The sequence below is a fragment of the Schistocerca piceifrons genome, chromosome 2, assembly GCF_021461385.2.
Source record: "Schistocerca piceifrons isolate TAMUIC-IGC-003096 chromosome 2, iqSchPice1.1, whole genome shotgun sequence".
NCBI classification, from domain to species: Eukaryota; Metazoa; Arthropoda; class Insecta; order Orthoptera; family Acrididae; genus Schistocerca; species Schistocerca piceifrons.
The window spans coordinates 1,075,046-1,095,330 of NC_060139.1; the positions used below are offsets into that span (position 1 = coordinate 1,075,046).

The following is a 20,285-nucleotide window of genomic DNA, read 5'->3' on the forward strand; positions in this document are numbered from 1 at the left end:
AAATATGCGAGCGGGTTTAGGGGAGCCACTCAATGTTAAGACACAACGCTGTTCGACGTCTGGTATGAACAACTATATTCTGAGACGATTAGAGGAAAATCGCAGGTTGCACTGTTTACATACCAGTTCAGAAGTGTTATCCCAGTTAACGGATGACTAACAGTCCACAAAACATCATTTAGACGAGCGCACTGCGGCGCGGCACGTTACTCTTTCACCGCCCTGCCACTGTCCAGCAATGTTCATTTGTCTAGCTGAAAGCTGCAGTAGAAAATACTAGACCACTACTGTCTACTGCAGGTCGCAACATACATAGAATTGTCGGGTAAACGGGATGTGGCTAGTACTGAAATAAAAGGTGTATTTTTACGATAAAGATCACAGTTAATACTGCCAAGTCCGTACTAAGTGTCTACACAATGTAAAGTTCCCACGCACACCACAATCACACACGTAGCCAGTTTATGGTATTTACACCCGTTAACGAAGTTAATAGAGTTCACCGGATCGTCTAGTTATGAAAATGCTCGCTCAAATGTTGTGCACTCTGCTCTACACGTAATACCTGTTCCAGTCTTAGATCGCACAACACGCCGCGTGGTTTTAACTAACAGTCAAAAGCAATAATTTTGATATTCCGTCCGAAATTCCACACGAATTCCACTATACCGTTCACTTAAATACGCTTTGTACTACTTCGCGAACTCGTAATTAGCATTTTTCCGCGATTTTACAGTACCTTCGTCGGAGCTGCTTTCAATGACATGTTACTAGTTCGAACACTCAGCCCCGACCGACTCCTAGATCACACCAGAGGCTTTGTTCCCAGCATAGATTGGCGCGAGCCTGCATTTTTCTGATTGGCTGATATCACAAACAGCAAATCAGGTTGCAGTATTTTTCCGCGCTAACCCGCGCTTTACTTCAATGACCAATCATAGTAAAACATTTCTTTCTACAGCAATTGCTAATTAAATAACTTTAGAAAAGTATCAAATATAAAATTACTCTTTCTGAAATTACCGATTAATTTGTGTTCTACTCACGATTTATTAGTACCATAAACTGACTGCACATTTAATTATAGTAAATCCCCTGTATAGTTTAACTGGTACTGCGTGAATAAACAAAACAATTTTCATTTACTTCTGTTCTTCTTCGCTCATACAACACTCACACTGTTAATTACTACACATATAAAACAATTATAACTATGAAAATACATTAAATGTTAATCAAACATAACTTTACGACATTGTTTTCCTTTCGTGAAATCTTCTCGGGTGATCAGCCGAGTAAAGGCGTCGTCTTCTCGCAACGTTTCGAAGGGTTTCGTGCCCATCATCTTCAAGCGAAGTGTCGAGATGCTGCTGCTCACATCTTTTACTTTCCCCTCTTTGGGGAAGTGTGTGTGGGGGAGTTTGTAGCCTTTCGGCTTTTACTCCCCTGTGAACGTGTGTGTGTGATTTTTCTATAGTTTTTGGTGTCTGTGACTTGTGATGTTTGTTGTGAGTGAGGCTAGTACTTGCCTGAGGTAGGCGAAAAGATTGGTGTTATATGGGAAGGAACTGGATTGGGGATTGGGTATTGGGATTTTCTCTTCAATTATGTCGTCGAAGATCGTCATAGGGCGCTTATGCTTATCGCGGGACATGTCATACCGACCTAGGGAGTGGATGAGTGCATTTCCGGATCTGGAAGTACCTTCATAGAAGGCCCTTGCCAGATCCTGGAAACGCTCTCTCAGGAGTGGGATTTCGGCTGCGGCGTGCAGGTCGTCTGTGGGGAATCCGAGAGGTAGATGCAGTGCCCTTCTGAGGGCGCGGTTCTGCAGCCTCTGGAGTTTGTCCAGGTGCTGCTTCGCCGCGTATCCCCAGACTGGGCACGCATACTCCATTACTGGCCGGATGAGGGCCTGATAAACATTTACTGCTACTGGGCAGGGAAGGGAGCTGTTTGTGTTCAGGATAGGGTATAGAATGGACATTCTGGCGCAGACCTTCCTGTGGACCTCGTCTATGTGGGGTGTCGAGATGCTGTGTTGCGCGGTCCTATAAAGGCTCCTGGACCAGTGACTGATTCCAGGCGCCGACCAATCAGGTACCTGCGGAATCGGCCGCCGCGCCAGTGGTGGGGGGTTCGCGGCGCAGACCGGGCGTCGAGTCCCTGCCGGTTCCTAATACGTCTGTGGCCGCTACCGTCCTCGTGCCGGAGCGTTCTCTTCTAATTTTAGTTATTGCGGGATTCCAAGCTGTACTGAGTTGGAAACCAGTGTCTCGATTGATCAGGTTGCTGTTCAACCGAATTTCTACAGCCTCTTTGAAAACTGAATCCCAAAATCCTTTAGCGTCACACAGCTTCTTCGTACCCTCAAAGAGGAAGGTGTGTCCTTCGTTAAGGCTATGTTCCGCTACCGCAGATTTTTCTGTCTGACCAAGGCGTACATTTCTAATGTGTTCCGAGCGCCTCTGCGTGATGCAGCGCTGCGTTTGTCCGATGTATTTCGTACCACATTCACATTCAATACTGTATACGCCCGGAGTCAGCAGTCCTAGGTGGTCTTTGACTGAGCCAAGTATGTCCTTAATTTTACTTGGGGCATGAAAAATTGTCTTGATGTTGTGTTTCTCCAGAATGCGGGCAATCTTGGCTGTTGGCGGTCCCGTGTATGGTAGAAATGCCAGGCATCTGGTCTCATCTTCTTCTTCTGGTGTGTCTACCTTCCTGCTCTTGTGTAGGGCGCGCGAGATTTGCGTCTCATTGTAACCGTTGCTGCGGAAGGTCTCCCTTAGGTGTTGTAACTCTGCAGGTAGGCTGTCATCATCACAGATAGACTTGGCCCTGTGCACAAGTGTGTTAAGCACTGAGTTGCGTTGTGCTGGGTGGTGGCAACTCTGTGCATGAAGGTATAAATCCGTATGTGTCTTCTTCCTATACACAGCGTGACCCAAGGTGCCATCAGGGTGCCTCTTGATTAGAATGTCAAGGAAGGGCAAGCTTCCGTTTTCTTCCACCTCCATGGTGAATTGTATGTTGCTGTGTATGCTGTTGAGATGTCGCAGGAAGTCTTGCAGGTTCTCTCTGCCATGTGGCCACACGACAAAAGTGTCATCCACATATCTGTAAAAGGCTTTCGGTTTCAATGGGGCGGTGTCCAGGGCTATGTCTTCAAAGTGCTCCATGTAAAGATTAGCGATGCCTGGAGCTAAGGGGGACCCCATGGCTACACCATCCACTTGTTCATAAAATTTGCCTCCACACTTGAAGTAGGTGTTTGTTAACACATGCCGGAACAGCTTTATTGTGTCCTCACTAAAGCGTGTTTCGAGCAGCGCTAGGGAGTCTTCCAGCGCTACTCGTGTGAAGAGTGAGGTGACGTCAAAGCTGACAAGAAGATCTTCTTTATCCAGGCGAAAGCCTTGTAGTACCTTCACAAACTCCGCCGAGTTCTTGACATGGTGCTCACAGTGACCCACGATCGGTTTGAGCAGTTGTGCTAGGTACTTGGCTAAACCATATGTCGGTGAGTTGATGGTGCTCACTATGGGTCGCAATGGAACTCCGTCTTTGTGGATCTTAGGGAGCCCATATAGCCGTGGTGGTGCCGGTGCTCTGGGGTACAGCTTCCTGATGACGTCCTTTTCCAGTCCAGAGTCATCTACATCCGTACTCCGCAAGCCACCTGACGGACCGTGTGGCGGAGGGTACCCTGAGTACCTCTGTCGGTTCTCCCTTCTATTCCTCGGTGAAGGTATGTTCTCGAAACTTCAACAAAAGCCCGTACCGAGCTACTGAGCGTCTCTCCTGCAGAGTCTTCCACTGCGTTTTATCTATCATCTCCGTAACGCTTTCGCGATTACTAAATGATCCTGTAACGAAGCGCGCTACTCTCCGTTGGATCTTCTCTATCTCTTCTATCAACCCTATCTGGTACGGATCCCACACCGCTGAGCAGTATTCAAGCAGTGGGCGAACAAGCGTACTGTAACCTACTTCCTTTGTTTTCGGACTGCACTTCCTTAGGATTCTTCCAATGAATCTCAGTCTGGCATCTGCTTTACCGACGATCAACTTTATATGATCATTCCATTTTAAATCACTCCTAATGCGTACTCCCAGATAATTTATGGAATTAACTGCTTCCAGTTGCTGACCTGCTATATTGTAGCTAAATGCTTATGGGTCTTTCTTTTTGTGTATTCACAGCACATTACACTTGTCTACATTGAGATTCAATTGCCATTCCCTGCGCCATGCGTCAATTCGTTGCAGATCCTCTTGCATTTCAGTACAATTTTCCATTGTTACAACCTCTCGATATACTACAGCATCATCCGCAAAAAGCCTCAGTGAACTTCCGATGTTGTCCACAAGGTCATTTATGTATATTGTGAATAGCAACGGTCCTACGATACTCCCCTCCGGCACACCTGAAATCACTCTGTAACAGCACTTGCAGCAACTCTTCAACCTGAATACTAAAAAGCCTCTCACATGCAGAGCTACACACTACACAACATAACAGTTCCGTGTTCTGCGCTTGACTCACTACAGACGCGGCTGCCCGTAAAGATACTCCACAACTAAGCCAGCGATATGACAATATGCTTACACCCTCTTCCCAGTCAGCCTTGTTAGTCTTCATTTACCAGCAGCCTTTCTAAGTTACCTTAGTTGAGAACTACTTTGGTCTTTTCAAGCAGTCTATTGTATCACCAGTGCATCGCAGTGCATAGACTTGTGATTTTGTTCGGTCATCAGTAGTCAATGCAGAAATGCCACGCCATGTGCTGTCCTTATTCTCCACAACAACCACTGGAGAGGATCAAAGACTCTCTGGAGGTTCAGTGATTTTGCCCCGCAACATCATCTCCACTAGCTCCCAAATCACCGCTGTTAAGCTGGCGACGCCCTATAGAAGCACTGGATAATTAGTAGATGAGACCAAGTGTTGATACTGTGTTTTACCAGGACCACGTGATCTGTCTTTTCTCCACTCCAGGTTCAAAAACATCCGAAAACTTGTGAAGAACGGCAAACATTCGCCGATGTAGTTCCTCAGACTGGCCAGATCCCAGTTCGACAGCAACTTACTCCAGTGTGTCGTCTTTAGTTACAGTGGAGTATGCTTCTTCATAGATACCACTGAGCTGCCCATCTGAGAATAGTTTGGTTGCTGCCATGCATGTTTGTTTAAGGGTGAGCTGCAACTACTCAAGAGAATTAGTGACCCACAAATTCTTGACCACATGCAGTGCTTTTAATACTGTGGATAAAATTCTTCATATCTGTAGTTTGTTTACATAATTGATATGTAGGACAGTTACTCTGAATTAGTTCTGTGTGACTGTAACATCTCAATCCCGTCACGCAGTCACTTAACTTTAATAGAAGTCTGTTTCCGTAGTAATGCTAAATAACAACCTCTGTTCTCCTTAAAACTGTAACATAACATGTTAGCTCTAAGTTACGATTTGTTCATTTGTTTATTAAATAAATAATTAATGCGAAAGTCATGTGACCTGTGCAGTAGTGACACCTAGTAGCTAGGCCAGTCGCTTCTGCATGACAGTACAATACATTTCCCCACAGAGTGAGCATCTACGCTACTACCATACATATGGTACTTACAATTTAAAATTTATATGACTAAGCTTCTTTTGGCTCATTCTTGTAAGTGTACCATTTTTACAGTGTCGACTCTACATGACTTAAAAAACTGTGTTATTTGAATATTTAGTTTATGTTCAAACTGATTTCTGTTGCCTTCAGTTTGTAATATCCGTATTTTTGTGGGACATTTGGCCTCTGTATATTATAAGTCTGAAGACGGTTACTAAAAACCGAAATTAAGTACCTGATTTATTAATTACCTGATGTATAGAATAATTCTTTGTTATTCGTTGCTGGCCGGAGTGGCCGAGCGGTTCTAGGCGCTACAGTCTGGAGCCGCGCGACCGCTACGGTCGCAGGTTCGAATCCTGCCTCGAGCATGGATGTGTGTGATGTCCTCAGGTTAGTTAGGTTTAAGTGGTTCTAAGTTCTAGGGGACTGATGACCTCAGCAGTTAAGTCCCATAGTGCTCAGAGCCATTTGAACCATTTCTTATTCGTTACATGAATAAATACATAGTGGCTATAATTAAACATTCCCTACTTGAGCCACTATGTAACTTAACAATTACTGAACAAACCAGACAGGAACTATTCTGCCACATAAAAGATAATACTAAGCGTGGTATCTAACATGTTACACTTCCGCTGTTATTCGTATGGGAAAAAGTGCAAGGTAATAATGGATCACACAATGTTGAAGTGGTTATTGGGATTAAAGAATCCGTCGAATAGACTTATATGATGGCCACAGAAGTTGAAAAAGTTTCATTTTGAAGTAATTCATAAACCTAGCAAGAAACACAGTAATGCAAATGACCTCAGTAATAAGACTGCCATAGAATGGATGGTATGCCATGTGTGACTTTGAGTCACACATTGTGTTTTCTGTCATGCTGCGAGATGTGTGAAACAATGATATGATCATTTGTTATCAAGTCACTAAAAATGTAAAACCGTGGACCAAAGAGAAGCTGAACATTACTTGTGGTGTGTGTGCCTAGAGAAGATGTAGAACAGTATGTTAAAAACTGTATGGCATGTGCAGAATGGGGAGATTAAGCAATTGACGTGTGCTGCTCCTGAAGTTATCAGAAACCAGTAAACCCTTTGGAATGATAGGGATGTGTATTACAGGACGTTTTAGCCAGACACCAGTTGCGAACCGTTATAGATCGTTTCTCATGCTATGTGTGGATGATCGTTATACAGAATTAGCAAGCGGTAGCTAACTTATGTCGAAGATTTACCTTCAGATAGCCAATTGAGAGGGAATTTAAAGAGATTCTAACTTTGATCGGTGGAAAACCAATGTATTACAATCTGTCGACAATTTTCTAAGGGTGCAGAGAAGATCCGAGAGGCCATTAAAGACACCTAAACAGAGATGCGTGACGGGGCGCGACAACCACAGACTTCCGGCACCGCATGGGATTCTAACAATGCAAAGATATGTATCAGTCGTTCTGTGCATATAATACGACACAGATCACGGTGTTTTGTCACTGATAAATTTGTATACGTTTATGCTGGTGGGGAAGAAGCTCCTTAAGCGCCGCCAGTCCCAACCATTGTGGCCAGACAGATTTTCCAGACTTCTGAAGAGTTTGAGAGAGCGTTTTGGTCGAAGTACTGATCTCGAGGTATACAAGAGCGCTTAGGCGCTTAGAAAAAGAAATTTTTTATGTGGAAGTATTCTCTTACAAGAATGGTAGTCTCTGACGCTACTTTTAGAACTACTTAAAAAAGGCTTGATATTGAGATTAGCCAATTACTAATAAAGATATTCCGCGCATCTTGAAGTCGAAATTCCTCCCAGGATAAGCTACAAACTCATTCATGCAAATGATAAAAACGTGGGTGAATTTATGTTCATACTCACTTCAGTCGATTCCATCCAGGAGTTTTTAGAGTCATGTTGTGGACAAGGAAACTGTAATACACACGTCAACAAAATTTTTGCATCTCCTCGGTTCCGAGAGTTCCGGAACCTGTACAGAAAATTGGAACAGATATCAACATAAACATCGTTCCCGCCCTTTTTATTGCACATGAAAATCACACATTGCATGCATTGCATATTGACCACCATACAGCGAGACCTTCAGAGGTGGTGGTCCAGATTGCTATACACAACCGTAACTCTAATACCCAGTAGCACGTCCTCTTGAATTGATGCATGCCTGTATTCGTCGTGGCGTGCTATCTACAAGTTCATCAAGGCAATGTTGGTACAGATTACCCCGCTCCTCAACGGAGATTCGGCGTAGATCGCTCAGAGTGGTTGGTGGGTCACGTCGTCCATAAAGGGCCCTTTTCAATCTATCCTAGGCATGTTCGATAGGGTTCATGTTTGGAGAACATTCTGGCCACTCTAGTCGAGTGATGTCGTTATACTGAAGGAACTCATTCACAAGATGTGGACGATGTGTGCGCGAATTGTCGGCCATGAAGATGAATGCCTCGCCAATATGGTTGCACTATCGGTCGGAGGATGGCATTCACGCATCGCATTATGGCGCCTTCCATGAGTCAGCAGCGGGGTATGTCGGCCCCACATAATGCCACTGAAAACAGGAGGGAACCTCCACCTTGCCGCACTCGCTGGACAGTGTGTCTAAGGCGTTCAGCCTGACCGGGTTGCCTACAAACTCGTCTCTGACGATTGTCTGGTTGAAGGCATATGCGTCACTCATCGGTGGAGAGAACGTGATGCCAATCCTGAGCGGCCCATTCGGCATGTTGTTGGACCCATCTGTACCGCGCTGCATGGGGTCGTGGTCGTAAAGATGGACCTCGCTAAGGACATCAGGAGTGAAGCTGCGCATAATGCACCCTATTGCGCACAGTTTGAGTCTTAACACGACGTCGTGTGGCTGCACGAAGAGCATTATTCAACATGGTGGCGTTGCTGTCAGGATTCCTCGGAGACATAATCCGTAGGTAGCGGAGCCGGCCGAGGTCGCCGAGAGGTTCTAGGCGCTTCAGTCCGGAAACACGAGACTGCTACGGTCGCAGGTTCGAATCCTGCCTCGGGCATGGGTGTGTGTGATGTCCTTAGGTTAGTTAGGTTTAAGTAGTTCTAAGTTCTAGGGGAGTCATGACCTCAGAAGTTAAGTCCCATAGTGCTCACACCCATTTGAACCATTTGAACGTACGTAGCGGTCAACCACCGTAGTAGTAGCCCTTGGGCGGCCTGAGCGAGGTATGTCATCGACAGTTCCTGTCTCTCTGTATTTCTTCCATGTCCAAACAATATCGCCTTGGTTCACTTTGACACGCCTGAACACTTCCCTTGTTGAGAGTCCTTCTTGACACAAAGTAACAATGCGGACGCGATCGAACCACAGTATTGACCGTCTAGATATGGTTGAACTACAGACAACACGAGCCGTGTACATCCTTCCTGGTGGAATGACTGGAACTGATCCATTGTCGGACCCCTTCCGTCTAATAGGCGGTGCTCATGGATGGTTGTTTACATCTTTGGGCGGGTTTAGTGACATCTTTAAACAGTCAAAGGGACTGTGTCTGTGATACAATATCCACAGGCAACGTTCGACATCTCTGAACAGTCAAGGGGACTGTGTTTGTGGTACAATATCCAGAGTCAAGGTCTATCTTCAGGAGTTCTGGGAACCGGGATGATGCAAAACTTTTTTTGATGTGTGTATGTCAGGTCCAAATGCACACAATGGCCGTGCTAATAACATCAACGTTATGAATGAAGGTAATTGTAATTGTAACTGCCAACCTCAGAATCAGTTCGGTAACAGCCTCGATGGACAAAGTAACTACAGCGACAACGAACAGACCCAATCGCAGGTCTAACCCTGTCCTTAACAACAAACAGAATTACAACCCACGTAACAAGCATTGGAGTAATAATCTCAACCATTCCATGCGCAAGCACAGCACTGGAATAGACTAAATAATTGCAGAACACAACCCTTGCAGATGAATCCGAACTGGAGGGATAATGCACCGATCGTAACAGATGTTCCAGACGAGTCTGCACACCAAAATGAACAATGACCGATAAACTAAGAACGACCGAATCACGGAGCGGAGAAGCGGTCAGGAATATTTGTAGGGGTTTTTCAGATGAAACGACAGAGAAAATATCACGGATATCAACACATGTAGAAGAGATTTTCCATCAGTGCCCATCTCAGCGATAGAATATGCAGTTGAAGGCATGCCAGTTATTGTTATTCTCGACACCGGAGCTTCAACAAGAGACAGGCATAGCCCCCAGAGCGCTGCACTAGATGCACGGCCAGCGTGCACTTGTTGCCCGTGGCTCGATGCAGCCCTCGCAGCTCAGCAGTCAGACGCGCGTGACTGCAGTACACAGGCTGACTGCTCGCCCACCAACTCCAGTAGGCGGCGCGTTCACTTCACTTCTCGTTCCCAGGCAGACTCTTGTTGAGAGTCTGCACAAGCCGATGGTGCTTCGACCTGCTCCTTGGTCACAGACAGCACGAGCCACGCGGCACTCACAAAGGTAGCTACGCTCACAACCGCTTCAGCGTGTACCTAAAGCAAACCTGACTTGTGTTCTCACAGTGGCGCCGCTAGCGGCACTCTTACGCGACTAGTGCGAAACTGGAAGAGATATCGTCTTTCAGGTTGTGAGTTAACGGGCGCCCTGAAAGTATTCAGAGTCCAGAGTCGGCGGCCACCCGGCAAGCCGCGGCTGGTCAGCAGCCGCGAGATGCCGCACAACGGCCGGACCGCGTGGCCGGCAGTTCCACGGTGACGCTGTGTCGATGAAGGAGGCATGCCGGGAGGGCCAAAGATGGCGGCCTTTGTGAAACCTTAATGGCAGACATTTCACAGTTCATACAGAAATTAGTAGTAGTCAGAGGAATCATGATACCTCAAAAAGAAAGATGTACATTACCATTATTTGCATGAAGATTCTGATGGTGTAATCAGATTTTCAATACTTTATTAGTTTAATGTGTAGTATCTGACTGTAAATTCCACGAGTAACACCCAGTAACGAATTTCCGAAATCTAAACTGTTCATCCAAATTTGTCGATTGGCGTGTCCTTAGAAGACTATTAATGTAAACCAAAATTGGTATGAATTACAGGCATGTAACTTGAATAGTACATGAGTTATTGGAGGCCAAAGTGGTCAATTACTATTAATCTCGTCAGGTCATAAGTACTCCACAGTTACACGAAAAAACGGTAGCAGCATGCTTATAAATATATTTATTCATCTGCGTCTTTGTTTATGTCCGATATATACTATTCATGAAGAAATTGGTCAATTATTTACTGTGTTTTAGAATGAACAGAGACGTAGGTTACTGGCTTACTTCTGTTCTATTCCTCTGAGATATTTTTATTAAATTTGTTTATGTATTTAATAATGTGTGTTTGAGCGTGTTTATGGTCCAGCTGTAGGAATATTTATTTCGTTTCAAGTTATTATAATTTCAATATTTCGAATGTGTTTCATTATGTTTGTGAGTGTGCATTGGCTTGAAGACAGGGCGGGAGCGCTCTAGCCAATCACAGTGACTGTTACAAAGCGGACACGAGGGAGTTCTGGACAGTATGGCGCGATGGACGAGAGTCGCAGGAAAAACTTCGAGAGTGGAACAGTTTGTGCTTGGTCGCGCGGAGAGAAATACCGGGTGATCAAAAAGTCAGTATAAATTTGATAACTTAATAAATCACGGTATAATGTAGATAGATAGGTAAAAATTGACACACATGGTTGGAATGACAAGGGGTTTTATTAGAACCAAACAAAAAACACCCCATATTGCTGGACGGGTCAAAGATCTCTTGCTCGCGTCGTTTGGTGATGATCGTGCGCTCAGCCGCCACTTTCGTCATCCTTCGCCTCCCAGGTCCCCAGACCTCAGTCCGTGCGGTTATTGGCTTTGGGGTTACCTGAAGTCGCAAGTGTATCGTGATCGACCGACATCTCTAGGGATGCTGAAAGACAACATCCGACTCCAATGCCTCACCATAACTCCTGACATGCTTTACAGTGCTGTTCACAATATTGTTCCTCGACTACAGCTAGTGTTGAAGAATGATGGTGGACATATTGATCATTTCCTGTAAAGAACATCATCTTTGTTTTGTCTTACTTTGTTATGCTAATTATTGCTATTCTGATCAGATGAAGCGCCATCTGTCGGACATTTCTTGATCGCTTGTATTTTTTTGGTTCTAATAAAAGCTCATGTCATTCCAAGCATGTGTGTCAATTTTTACGTCTCTATCTACAGTATTCCGTGATTTATTCAGTTTTCAAATTTATACTGACTTTTTGATCACCCGGTATTTCGGAGTGCCGACTTGTGCTCTTGCGTGATTTCCGTGGCTTCTGCAGTGAAGGCATAGTATGCGTTTAGAAGTGAATATGTCGCGAGCTATGTTGTTCATAACTAATTTAGTGAAGTAGGAATCTATTGTTTCCCTGTTATTCAACTTATATTTTATGTAATTGCTGGCCCATCGACACCAATAAGTGTTTTGCAGTAATAAAAGGCATTCTTATAGGTACTTCTGCTATGGTAGCTATCATTTAAAGTCATTAAAATAGTACCTGCAGAATTTATTTATTTGCTATCTTTCATTTATAAATTTCTATGTAACATTCAAAATTCGCAATTATTGAGTGATAGGAACCTTCGACCATTCGATTCATGTGTACATTCATGTTGTATACTGTAGACTCAGCAGTATTTGCCTTGTAATGCGGCAGCTACGTATCCCAGCCCCTGGACAACGAAACCAGCCAAAACTTTTAATATTTCAACTCTGAGACTCGGCGTACGTTGTTGAGGGCCACCACACCACATCACCATTTTGTTTTCTGAGGGCATGCAAGATGTAGTGAGACCCCTACCAACTTTCGTTTCTATCGCACTACTCCTTACTGGTGTTGCCATATTGTTTTCCCTCAGTATAGCATCAACATAACAGCGTCACAAACTACTGTCCCCCCGTCATGAGAAGACGTTTTACAGACGTGTGCCCTGCTATATACCAAATGTAAGCAAGCATGTAACTCAGGCACGGTTGGAGCGTTCATTATCATGACTGTCATATGAAGTGCTCAAAATTCTGACCTTGAGCATTGCTACACGTCATCAAGTGATTACAGAGAGGCAATACTGCACGTTGAATTTCACCTGGAGGTAACGGCAGCACAGACCCGTGCTATGAAGCATTTCCTGCCTTCGGTAGACGGCGATGTTTCCTTTTAATCTTCTTGTTTCAATTTTCTCCACAGATAAAAGTATAGAAGTGTTAAGTTTGGCGGGTGTGCAGATCGTTTTGCGCTTCCTGAACTACTCTACTGATGCTCCTCTATTAAGAGGGTTTGTCAGCTCAGTTGGGGAAAGGGAGGGACATCCGTTACGTATATACCGCACCGATTGCCTTTGCCGAGTGGCATTTCTTGCAGTAATTGCGTCACCAGCATATCTCAAAAACTCGAGACGCTTGTAATTATTTAGATTCCTGTCCATAAAACAGAGGCCAATGATGCAAGTCTTGGAAAACACACAGCAAACATTGACAGACCAAGAGCGTCGTTCTGTCCACTGTTTTGAGTCAGCGCAGATTTTGAACTGACCATTAACGCATGTTGCGAAGATTGACTTGCCCATGGTTTGTAAACGATGCTTCTTCCATACACAAAATTTTACATTAATATGGGACTTCATTTTGCTCTTTTCGTAGATAATATTCGGAGAACTGTAACCAGTTTTCGAAGTACCTGACGTGAAGTTGTAGAAGCACCGAAATGTGAAGAGCACGAAATGCGACCGAATGTAGCGTCCGCGTAACACTCGTCTGAGGGAACCGCTCGAGCTTCCTAACGCCTCTTAGCGACATTTGTATTGAGTGTTACTGCTGCTAAAATGTTAGTATCATTTCTCTAATCAGTTGTTCTTCCTTTTTCCTTTGCGTATTTTAATCTCCACACTTACAATTACGAGAATTTTTCCTTACAACCTTTGTAAAGAGAGATCTTGAGCGCTTGGCACCATCTGGACACTCTCCAGCACACAACCGCGACGCTGCTACAACAGCAGGACACAGGCTGATGAGCTTCAAGCGCACAGGTGAACGCAAGAACCACACCTGAGTTTCGTGCTTTCTTAAATTTGATGCAATAGGTCAGCCCGTTTGTAGAACATCTCCTCTTGACGACGGACGGAGGTTTTCGGTGCTGTTTTTATTTGCGAATGTCGGGAAATCCGCCACATTGTCCGCTATAACTTGACGAAAGCTACACATCGATATACTTAATAATTATGGATGTCTGCCTTTGTAAGGATTAGGGCAGGGCAGTGTATCTTCACTAGCGAAGTAGACAATGGGTAGTGATCAACGAAATCGTTTGCGGATAATGTTTCATAGTAGCTATTTAATGAAACTCACCTCAACACTAAATACATCCAGCAACTCACACAACTCACAACAGGAAATGGTTGACGACTGATTCACCTCACCCACTGTGGCTGTCTTATGCATGCAACAGCCTCACCGGGCTCAAAATACGAATTTTGTTCTTCCAGCTGAGTGTTTCAACTCGTACTGATCTATTTCTCCTTAGCTGGGCAGTATAAACAACTATGGCAAACATTTAGGAAATCGTATTTTATACTCTCTTTGAAATGCTTTGTCATTAGCTTTTCTTATTGCTGCCATTAAACGGTCGTTTGTCTAACACCTATTAATCTATTTCCGGTAATTCTTTTAGCGGATGTAGATATGGCATTGACATTCGATGTGTACTCACTGGAAGGAACCTCCACGTTCAATTTTTTTTTCAGACGTATGTATGAGATTTACTAATGCGATAAACGTGAAATACAAAATTAAATCTGACTGGGAAATAAAATATTTTGTATTAACCAAAATTGTGTCTTAGAACTGGATAAAACTAATGATGAAACACTTACAACAATCAAATGTTTTCATTACTGCCATCCACCTTTTAATGAAAGCATGATCCTCACTAAGCAATATCTGCTATTCCAATGTTATGTAGTTTAATTCATGAACAAATGTGAGTCCTGAAAGCACGTTGATCAACTGTTCTATTTTTAGGAAAAGAGTGGCATGACATGAGAACCACGCTGAGCCCTGCTTTTACTACGATGAAAATTAAGAATATGTTCATGCTGATAGCAGACATTGGACAACAAGTTGTTGCTTACTTAGAGAAACGAACAGGTGATATTGATGGTGAGTACGTACCTACTTTGCAAAATAAGTGTATCTCTGTAAAATATCATTAATCAGTAGCTTTACAAAGGAAACTGATCATCCAAGAAAAATTTGTTGTTAGTCATGGTATGCAGACACACGATTTATGTTTCCTTAATACAATGAATGTTCAAAAAGTAAGTTCCGGTTGGTCTTGAAATGGAAACCACGATGAAAATTCGGTGAAGATGTGTGGGCAGTGACTAGAAATCCCGTCAACCGCTTCATGTCGCTCTTAGCAGCTTTGAGCACACAGTTAGCACGTAAAGATGGCTAGAAAATAGTATCTCCCGCCACGTAAGGATGCCTACCAAGAAATTTCGCTTGATTTCACGCAACCCCACGTAACGTAACTGTCATTCACTTACTACTTCAAGACAATCCTCCACCGTAGACTGCTGGGACAATGTAGAGGCTCCTGCAGCGTATCCATTGGCTCCCTCTGATTTTCATCTCTGCTCACATGAAGCACTGGCTACAAAGACAACAGTTTGGCACAGGCAACGAGTTGCGGACCGCGCAGAATATTGGTGGACAGTACAGGTACCTGTCTTCTGCGGCGAGGTTATTTGAAAGCTGGTTCCATGCTACGACAGATGTCTTGTTGGTGCGGCGACTATGTACAGAAAAAGCTGGAAGATATAGCTAACTACTTTTGAGTACATTATGGGAGTGACAGTGATCAATGTGTTACAAACATTTACTATTAAAACAGTCTTGATCACGATTCATTTATTAAGGTGACCGGTTTCGACCACTACTGTGGACATCTTCAGACCATTGAGTAGGAAGCTCTTTCTGCTGATTCTCCAACAGAAAGAGGTTCCTACTCAATGGTCTGAAGATGACTACAGTAGTGGTCGAAACCGGTCACCTTAATAAATAAATCGTGATCAAGACAGTTTTTATAGTAAATATATAGCTAACTGTCGCAAATAAAACGTCTCTCATTTTCACCGTGGTTTCCAATTCGCGGCCGTTCGGAACTTACTTTCTGGACAACCGTCATACTTGTCACGACACGCGATTGTGATACAGCATTTACAGGAGAGCAGGTGTGGGTGACGAATAAAATCTTTTAAAGCTACTGTATCTGATAGAACATTACATGCTCGGCGGTTCATGTTCATCTTTCGTATCACGCCACTTACCTACACTATGTGATCAAAAGTACCCGGACACCTGACTGAAATGACTTACAAGTTCGTGGCGCCCTCCATCGGTAATGCTGGGATTCAATAAGGTGTTGGCCCACCATTAGCCTTGATGACAGCTTCCACTCTCGCAGGCATACGTTCAGTCAGGTGCTGGAAGGTTTCTTGGGGAATGGCAGCCCATTCTTCACGGAGTCCTGCACTGAGGAGAGGCATTGATGTCGGTCGGTGAGGCCTGACACGAAGTCGGCGTTCCAAAACATCCCAGAGGTGTTCTATGGGATTCAGGTCAGGACTCTGTGCAGGCCAGTCCATTACAGAGATGTTATTGTCGTGTAACCACACCACCACAGGTTGTGCATTATGAACAGGTGCTCAATGGTGCTGAAAGATGCAGTCGCCATCCCCGAATTCCTCTTCAACAGTGGGAAGTAAGAAGGTGCTTAAAATATCGATGTAGGCCTGTGCTTTGACAGTGCCACGCAAAACAACAAGGCGTGCCAGCCCCCTCCGTGGAAAACACGGCCACACCATAATACCACCGTCTCCGAATTTTACTGATGGCACTACACACGCTGTCAGATGACGTTCACCGGGCATTCGCCATACCCACACCCTGCCATCGGATCGCTACATTGCGTACCGTGATTCGCCACTCCACACAACGTTTTTCCACTGTTGAATCTTCCAATGTTACGCTCCTTACACCAAGCGAAGCGTCGTTTGGCATTTACCAGCATGATGTGTGGCTTATGAGTCATAAAATCCAAGTTTTATCACCTGCCGCCAAGCTGTCATAGTACTTGCAGTGGATCCTGATGCAGTTTGGAATTGCTGTATGATGGTCTGGACTCTCTTCAACAGTCGGCGGTCACTGTCAGTCAACAGACGAGGTCGGCCTGTACACTTTTGTGCTGTACGTGTCCGTTCACGTTTCCACTTCACTATCAAATCGGAAACAGTGGACCTAGGGGTGTTTAGGACTGTGGAAATCTCGCGTGCAGACGTCTGACTCAAGTGACTCCCAATCAGCTGACCACGGTCGAAGTCCGTGAGTCCCGCGGGGCGCCCCATTCTGCTCTCTCACGATGTCTGATGGCTGGTGAGGTCGCTGATATGGAGTACCTGGCAGTAGGTGGCAGCACAATACACCTAATATGAAAAACGTATGTTTTTGGGGTGTCCGGATACTTTTGATCACATAATGAATAATCATTTGCTTATGACAACCCTACGGTGTGAGAAACGGAATTACGATCTTCAATGTACACACCCTTGCTGAGGTTAAGAACACAACAGGGATATCCAAAGATGCAGCAGGATTTCCTAAGCCGACACTCTGAAGTTGTTGCAAACTGCAGGGCATTATGTGCCATTATGCGTACATAAGTGTAAGTAATACATGCAATTGGATCTGTCTTAAACAGGTATGATTGTAATAATAGAAGCGTAGCTCGACATTGTTTTTCAACGAGATACGTATGTAAGGACAGGCAATACTGGTACTACATAATGTTTTCCGCATGGTGTTCATGTCGTTGTTGAAGTTTCCACTGGAAATGAGAACTTGCTCGTACTGGAGATGAAAGACTTCTTCACACGCATCACCAATGACGTCATCGCAACGACAGCGTTCGGTATCAAAGTAGACTCGCTGTCGCAGCCGGACAACTTGTTCTACCGGATGGGTCGCGACCTCACCACCGTCAAAGTGATTGTCGGCATCGGATACACGCTGTTTCCGAAACTCATGCAGGTGAATATTCCCATAATGTTGTGCGTTATGTCGACTTGTGCTAGTCATTTTCTTTGCGCTCTAACTGCACGTTGTACATTTTGTTTTTGGTAGCTGCTAGGAATACCATTCATGGACCGGACTGCAACAGAGTTTTTCAAATCCACGGTGATCGAAACCATCGAGACTCGTGAAAAGCAGGGAATAGTTCGCCCCGACGTCATCCATTTGCTCATGCAGGCGCGTCGTGGCGAACTGCGCTCAGAAGAGGCGGGCAAGGACGGAAGCACCGAAGGCAAAGGAAAACGTAAGTGCAGCCCATTATTCGTTCTATTTGAGGCATAGTTTTGTTGGTGTCGGCATGAAATGTTGGTTCATTACAGTTCAAATTTAAAGTGCTCGCAGTAATTTGTATCTCTGTCTTGGAACCAACGATAGTACGATTTGTTGTTCTTGTGGCCAATAAATGTCAAGTTACAGCCGGTGTTAATGTTCTCTGGCCGTGTTACTCTTAGAGGTTCGATAAAAACTCAGGCCACTGTGTTGATATTTGATACCACTGATAATTAGAACTAACTACCCTTTCCATGGTAATTACAGTACTAGGTGCGCCATAATTCTTCATACTATCATTAAAATAAGTGATGACGGAAACATTGCAAAAAGACTTACTTCAGTATTCTTCTGATATTGAGCATCAAGTATCTTATTAAGTAATAACATGTCTGCATGTAATCTTGTGCGTAATGGTAAACTCGAGAAACGTTCAAGCTGCAATATTTTCCATCTATTCTGATTCCATTAGGGCAACGTAAGCCGTCCATTGCAGAGCACTCTTGAGAATCCATTCAGGACTTTTTTCTAGTGGAATTCTGGCTTCCAAAGTATATGAGAATTTAGGACAACACACTGGCAGATACAGTTAGGAAGGGCTCTTGGATCAATTTAAATCTTCGGCACTCTGTTGCTTCGAACTGTCGCTTTAAATGGCAGTGAAGTCATTTCCCCATCACCATCTCTAAGCCAGCTCCTTCTCCCATCTCAGAGTCCGGAATCTTTCCTCTCTAACTAGGCTCTAACACTACCTCCAAACGTAAACTCCGGACAGCACACGTACTTCAATCAACTTATTGTCCATACATTGCTGCTTTAAACTTATGAAGGCGCACTTAGCAACAACAAATACTCTGAAGGCTTTCACGACCGGATGACATATCTTCTGGTAAACCTTCCGTGATGTAAGGTCGTGGTCCATGAAACTCTTCAGCTCCTAACGTTTCGTCCAGAACTGCGCTGGACATCTTCAGAGGAGTGTTTTTCCTCCGGTGAGTCTTGCCGACTGTTGCCGACTGTTGGCAAGACTCACCGGAGGAGAAACACCCCTCTGAAGATGTCCAGCGCAGCTCTGGACGAAACGTTAGGAGCTGAAGAGTTTCATGGACCACGACCTTACATCCCGGAAGGTTTACCAGAAGATATAACAAATACTCTGTTCAAGAATCACAAGAGGCAGAGGCGTACTTGGAAAAGGCCAGTAGATGCGGGAAGATTACAGTCAGAGCACATCAGGGGCAGGCAGAGACTCCGAAATCAGGTACTGGATTGTATGGTGTACCGAGAAGCAGATTTAGGCTCACATCACTATTTAATAATGATGAAGAATAGGCTGAAATTCAAGAGACCAGTCAGGAAGAATCAAAGCGCAAAGAAGTGGGATACAGAAGTACTAAGGAGGGCGGTAACTTTACGAGCGCATTGGGAATTCCACTTTTAAAGGCAGAGGAGAGAGCGAGTAGGTGGAAAGAGTACATTAAAGGCCTCTTAGAGAAGGAGGACTTGTCTGATAACGTCGTAGAAGAAGAAACATAAGTCGTCATGGAAGAGATAGGGGATTCAGTATCAGAATCATAATTTAAAAGAGCACTGGACGATTTGAGATCAAGTAAGACCGAAGGGATGGATAACATTCTATCGGAATTTCTATCATCATTGGGCGAAGTGGCCACAAAATGACTATTCACTTTGGTGTGTAGAATATATTAAACCGCAAGAGCCGACAAGTGTGAAAATTATTGCATAGTCAGCGTAATAGCTCAAGCATCCAAGCTGCTGACAACAAAAGTATACAAAAGAATGGAGAAGAAAACTGAGGATCTATTATATGATGATCATTTTGACTTTAATAAAGGTAAAGACACCTCTTACGTTGAACTTGATAATGGAAGCAAGACTTAAGAAAAAACAAGACACCTTCATAGAATTTGCCGAAGTGGAAAAAGCGTTCAACACTATAATATGGTACAAGATGTTAGAAATTCTGAGAACAATATAGGTAAGCTGTAGGGAAAGACGGGGATATACGATATGTACAAGGACTCAGAAGGAAGAGCAAGAGTGGGAGACCAAGAACGAAGAGCTCCGATTAAAGAGGGTGTAAGGCAGGGGTACAGGCTTTCGCTCATCCTGTTCAATTTATACATCGAAGAAGCAAAGACGAAAATGAAAGAAAGATCTAAGAGAGGAATT

At 44.3% G+C, this 20,285-nt stretch overlaps 1 protein-coding gene across 1 annotated transcript in view; it reads left to right on the forward strand.

The window, feature by feature from the left end:
* Positions 1–20,285, forward strand: part of LOC124776054 (cytochrome P450 9e2-like) — a 63,947-nt gene that overhangs the window by 4,497 nt on the left and 39,165 nt on the right. Inside the window, exons 2-4 of the mRNA XM_047250896.1 lie at positions 14,712–14,849; positions 17,572–17,780; positions 17,874–18,066. Of these exons, the coding sequence (XP_047106852.1) occupies positions 14,712–14,849; positions 17,572–17,780; positions 17,874–18,066 (540 nt within the window). The remainder of the gene's footprint in view (positions 1–14,711; positions 14,850–17,571; positions 17,781–17,873; positions 18,067–20,285) is intronic.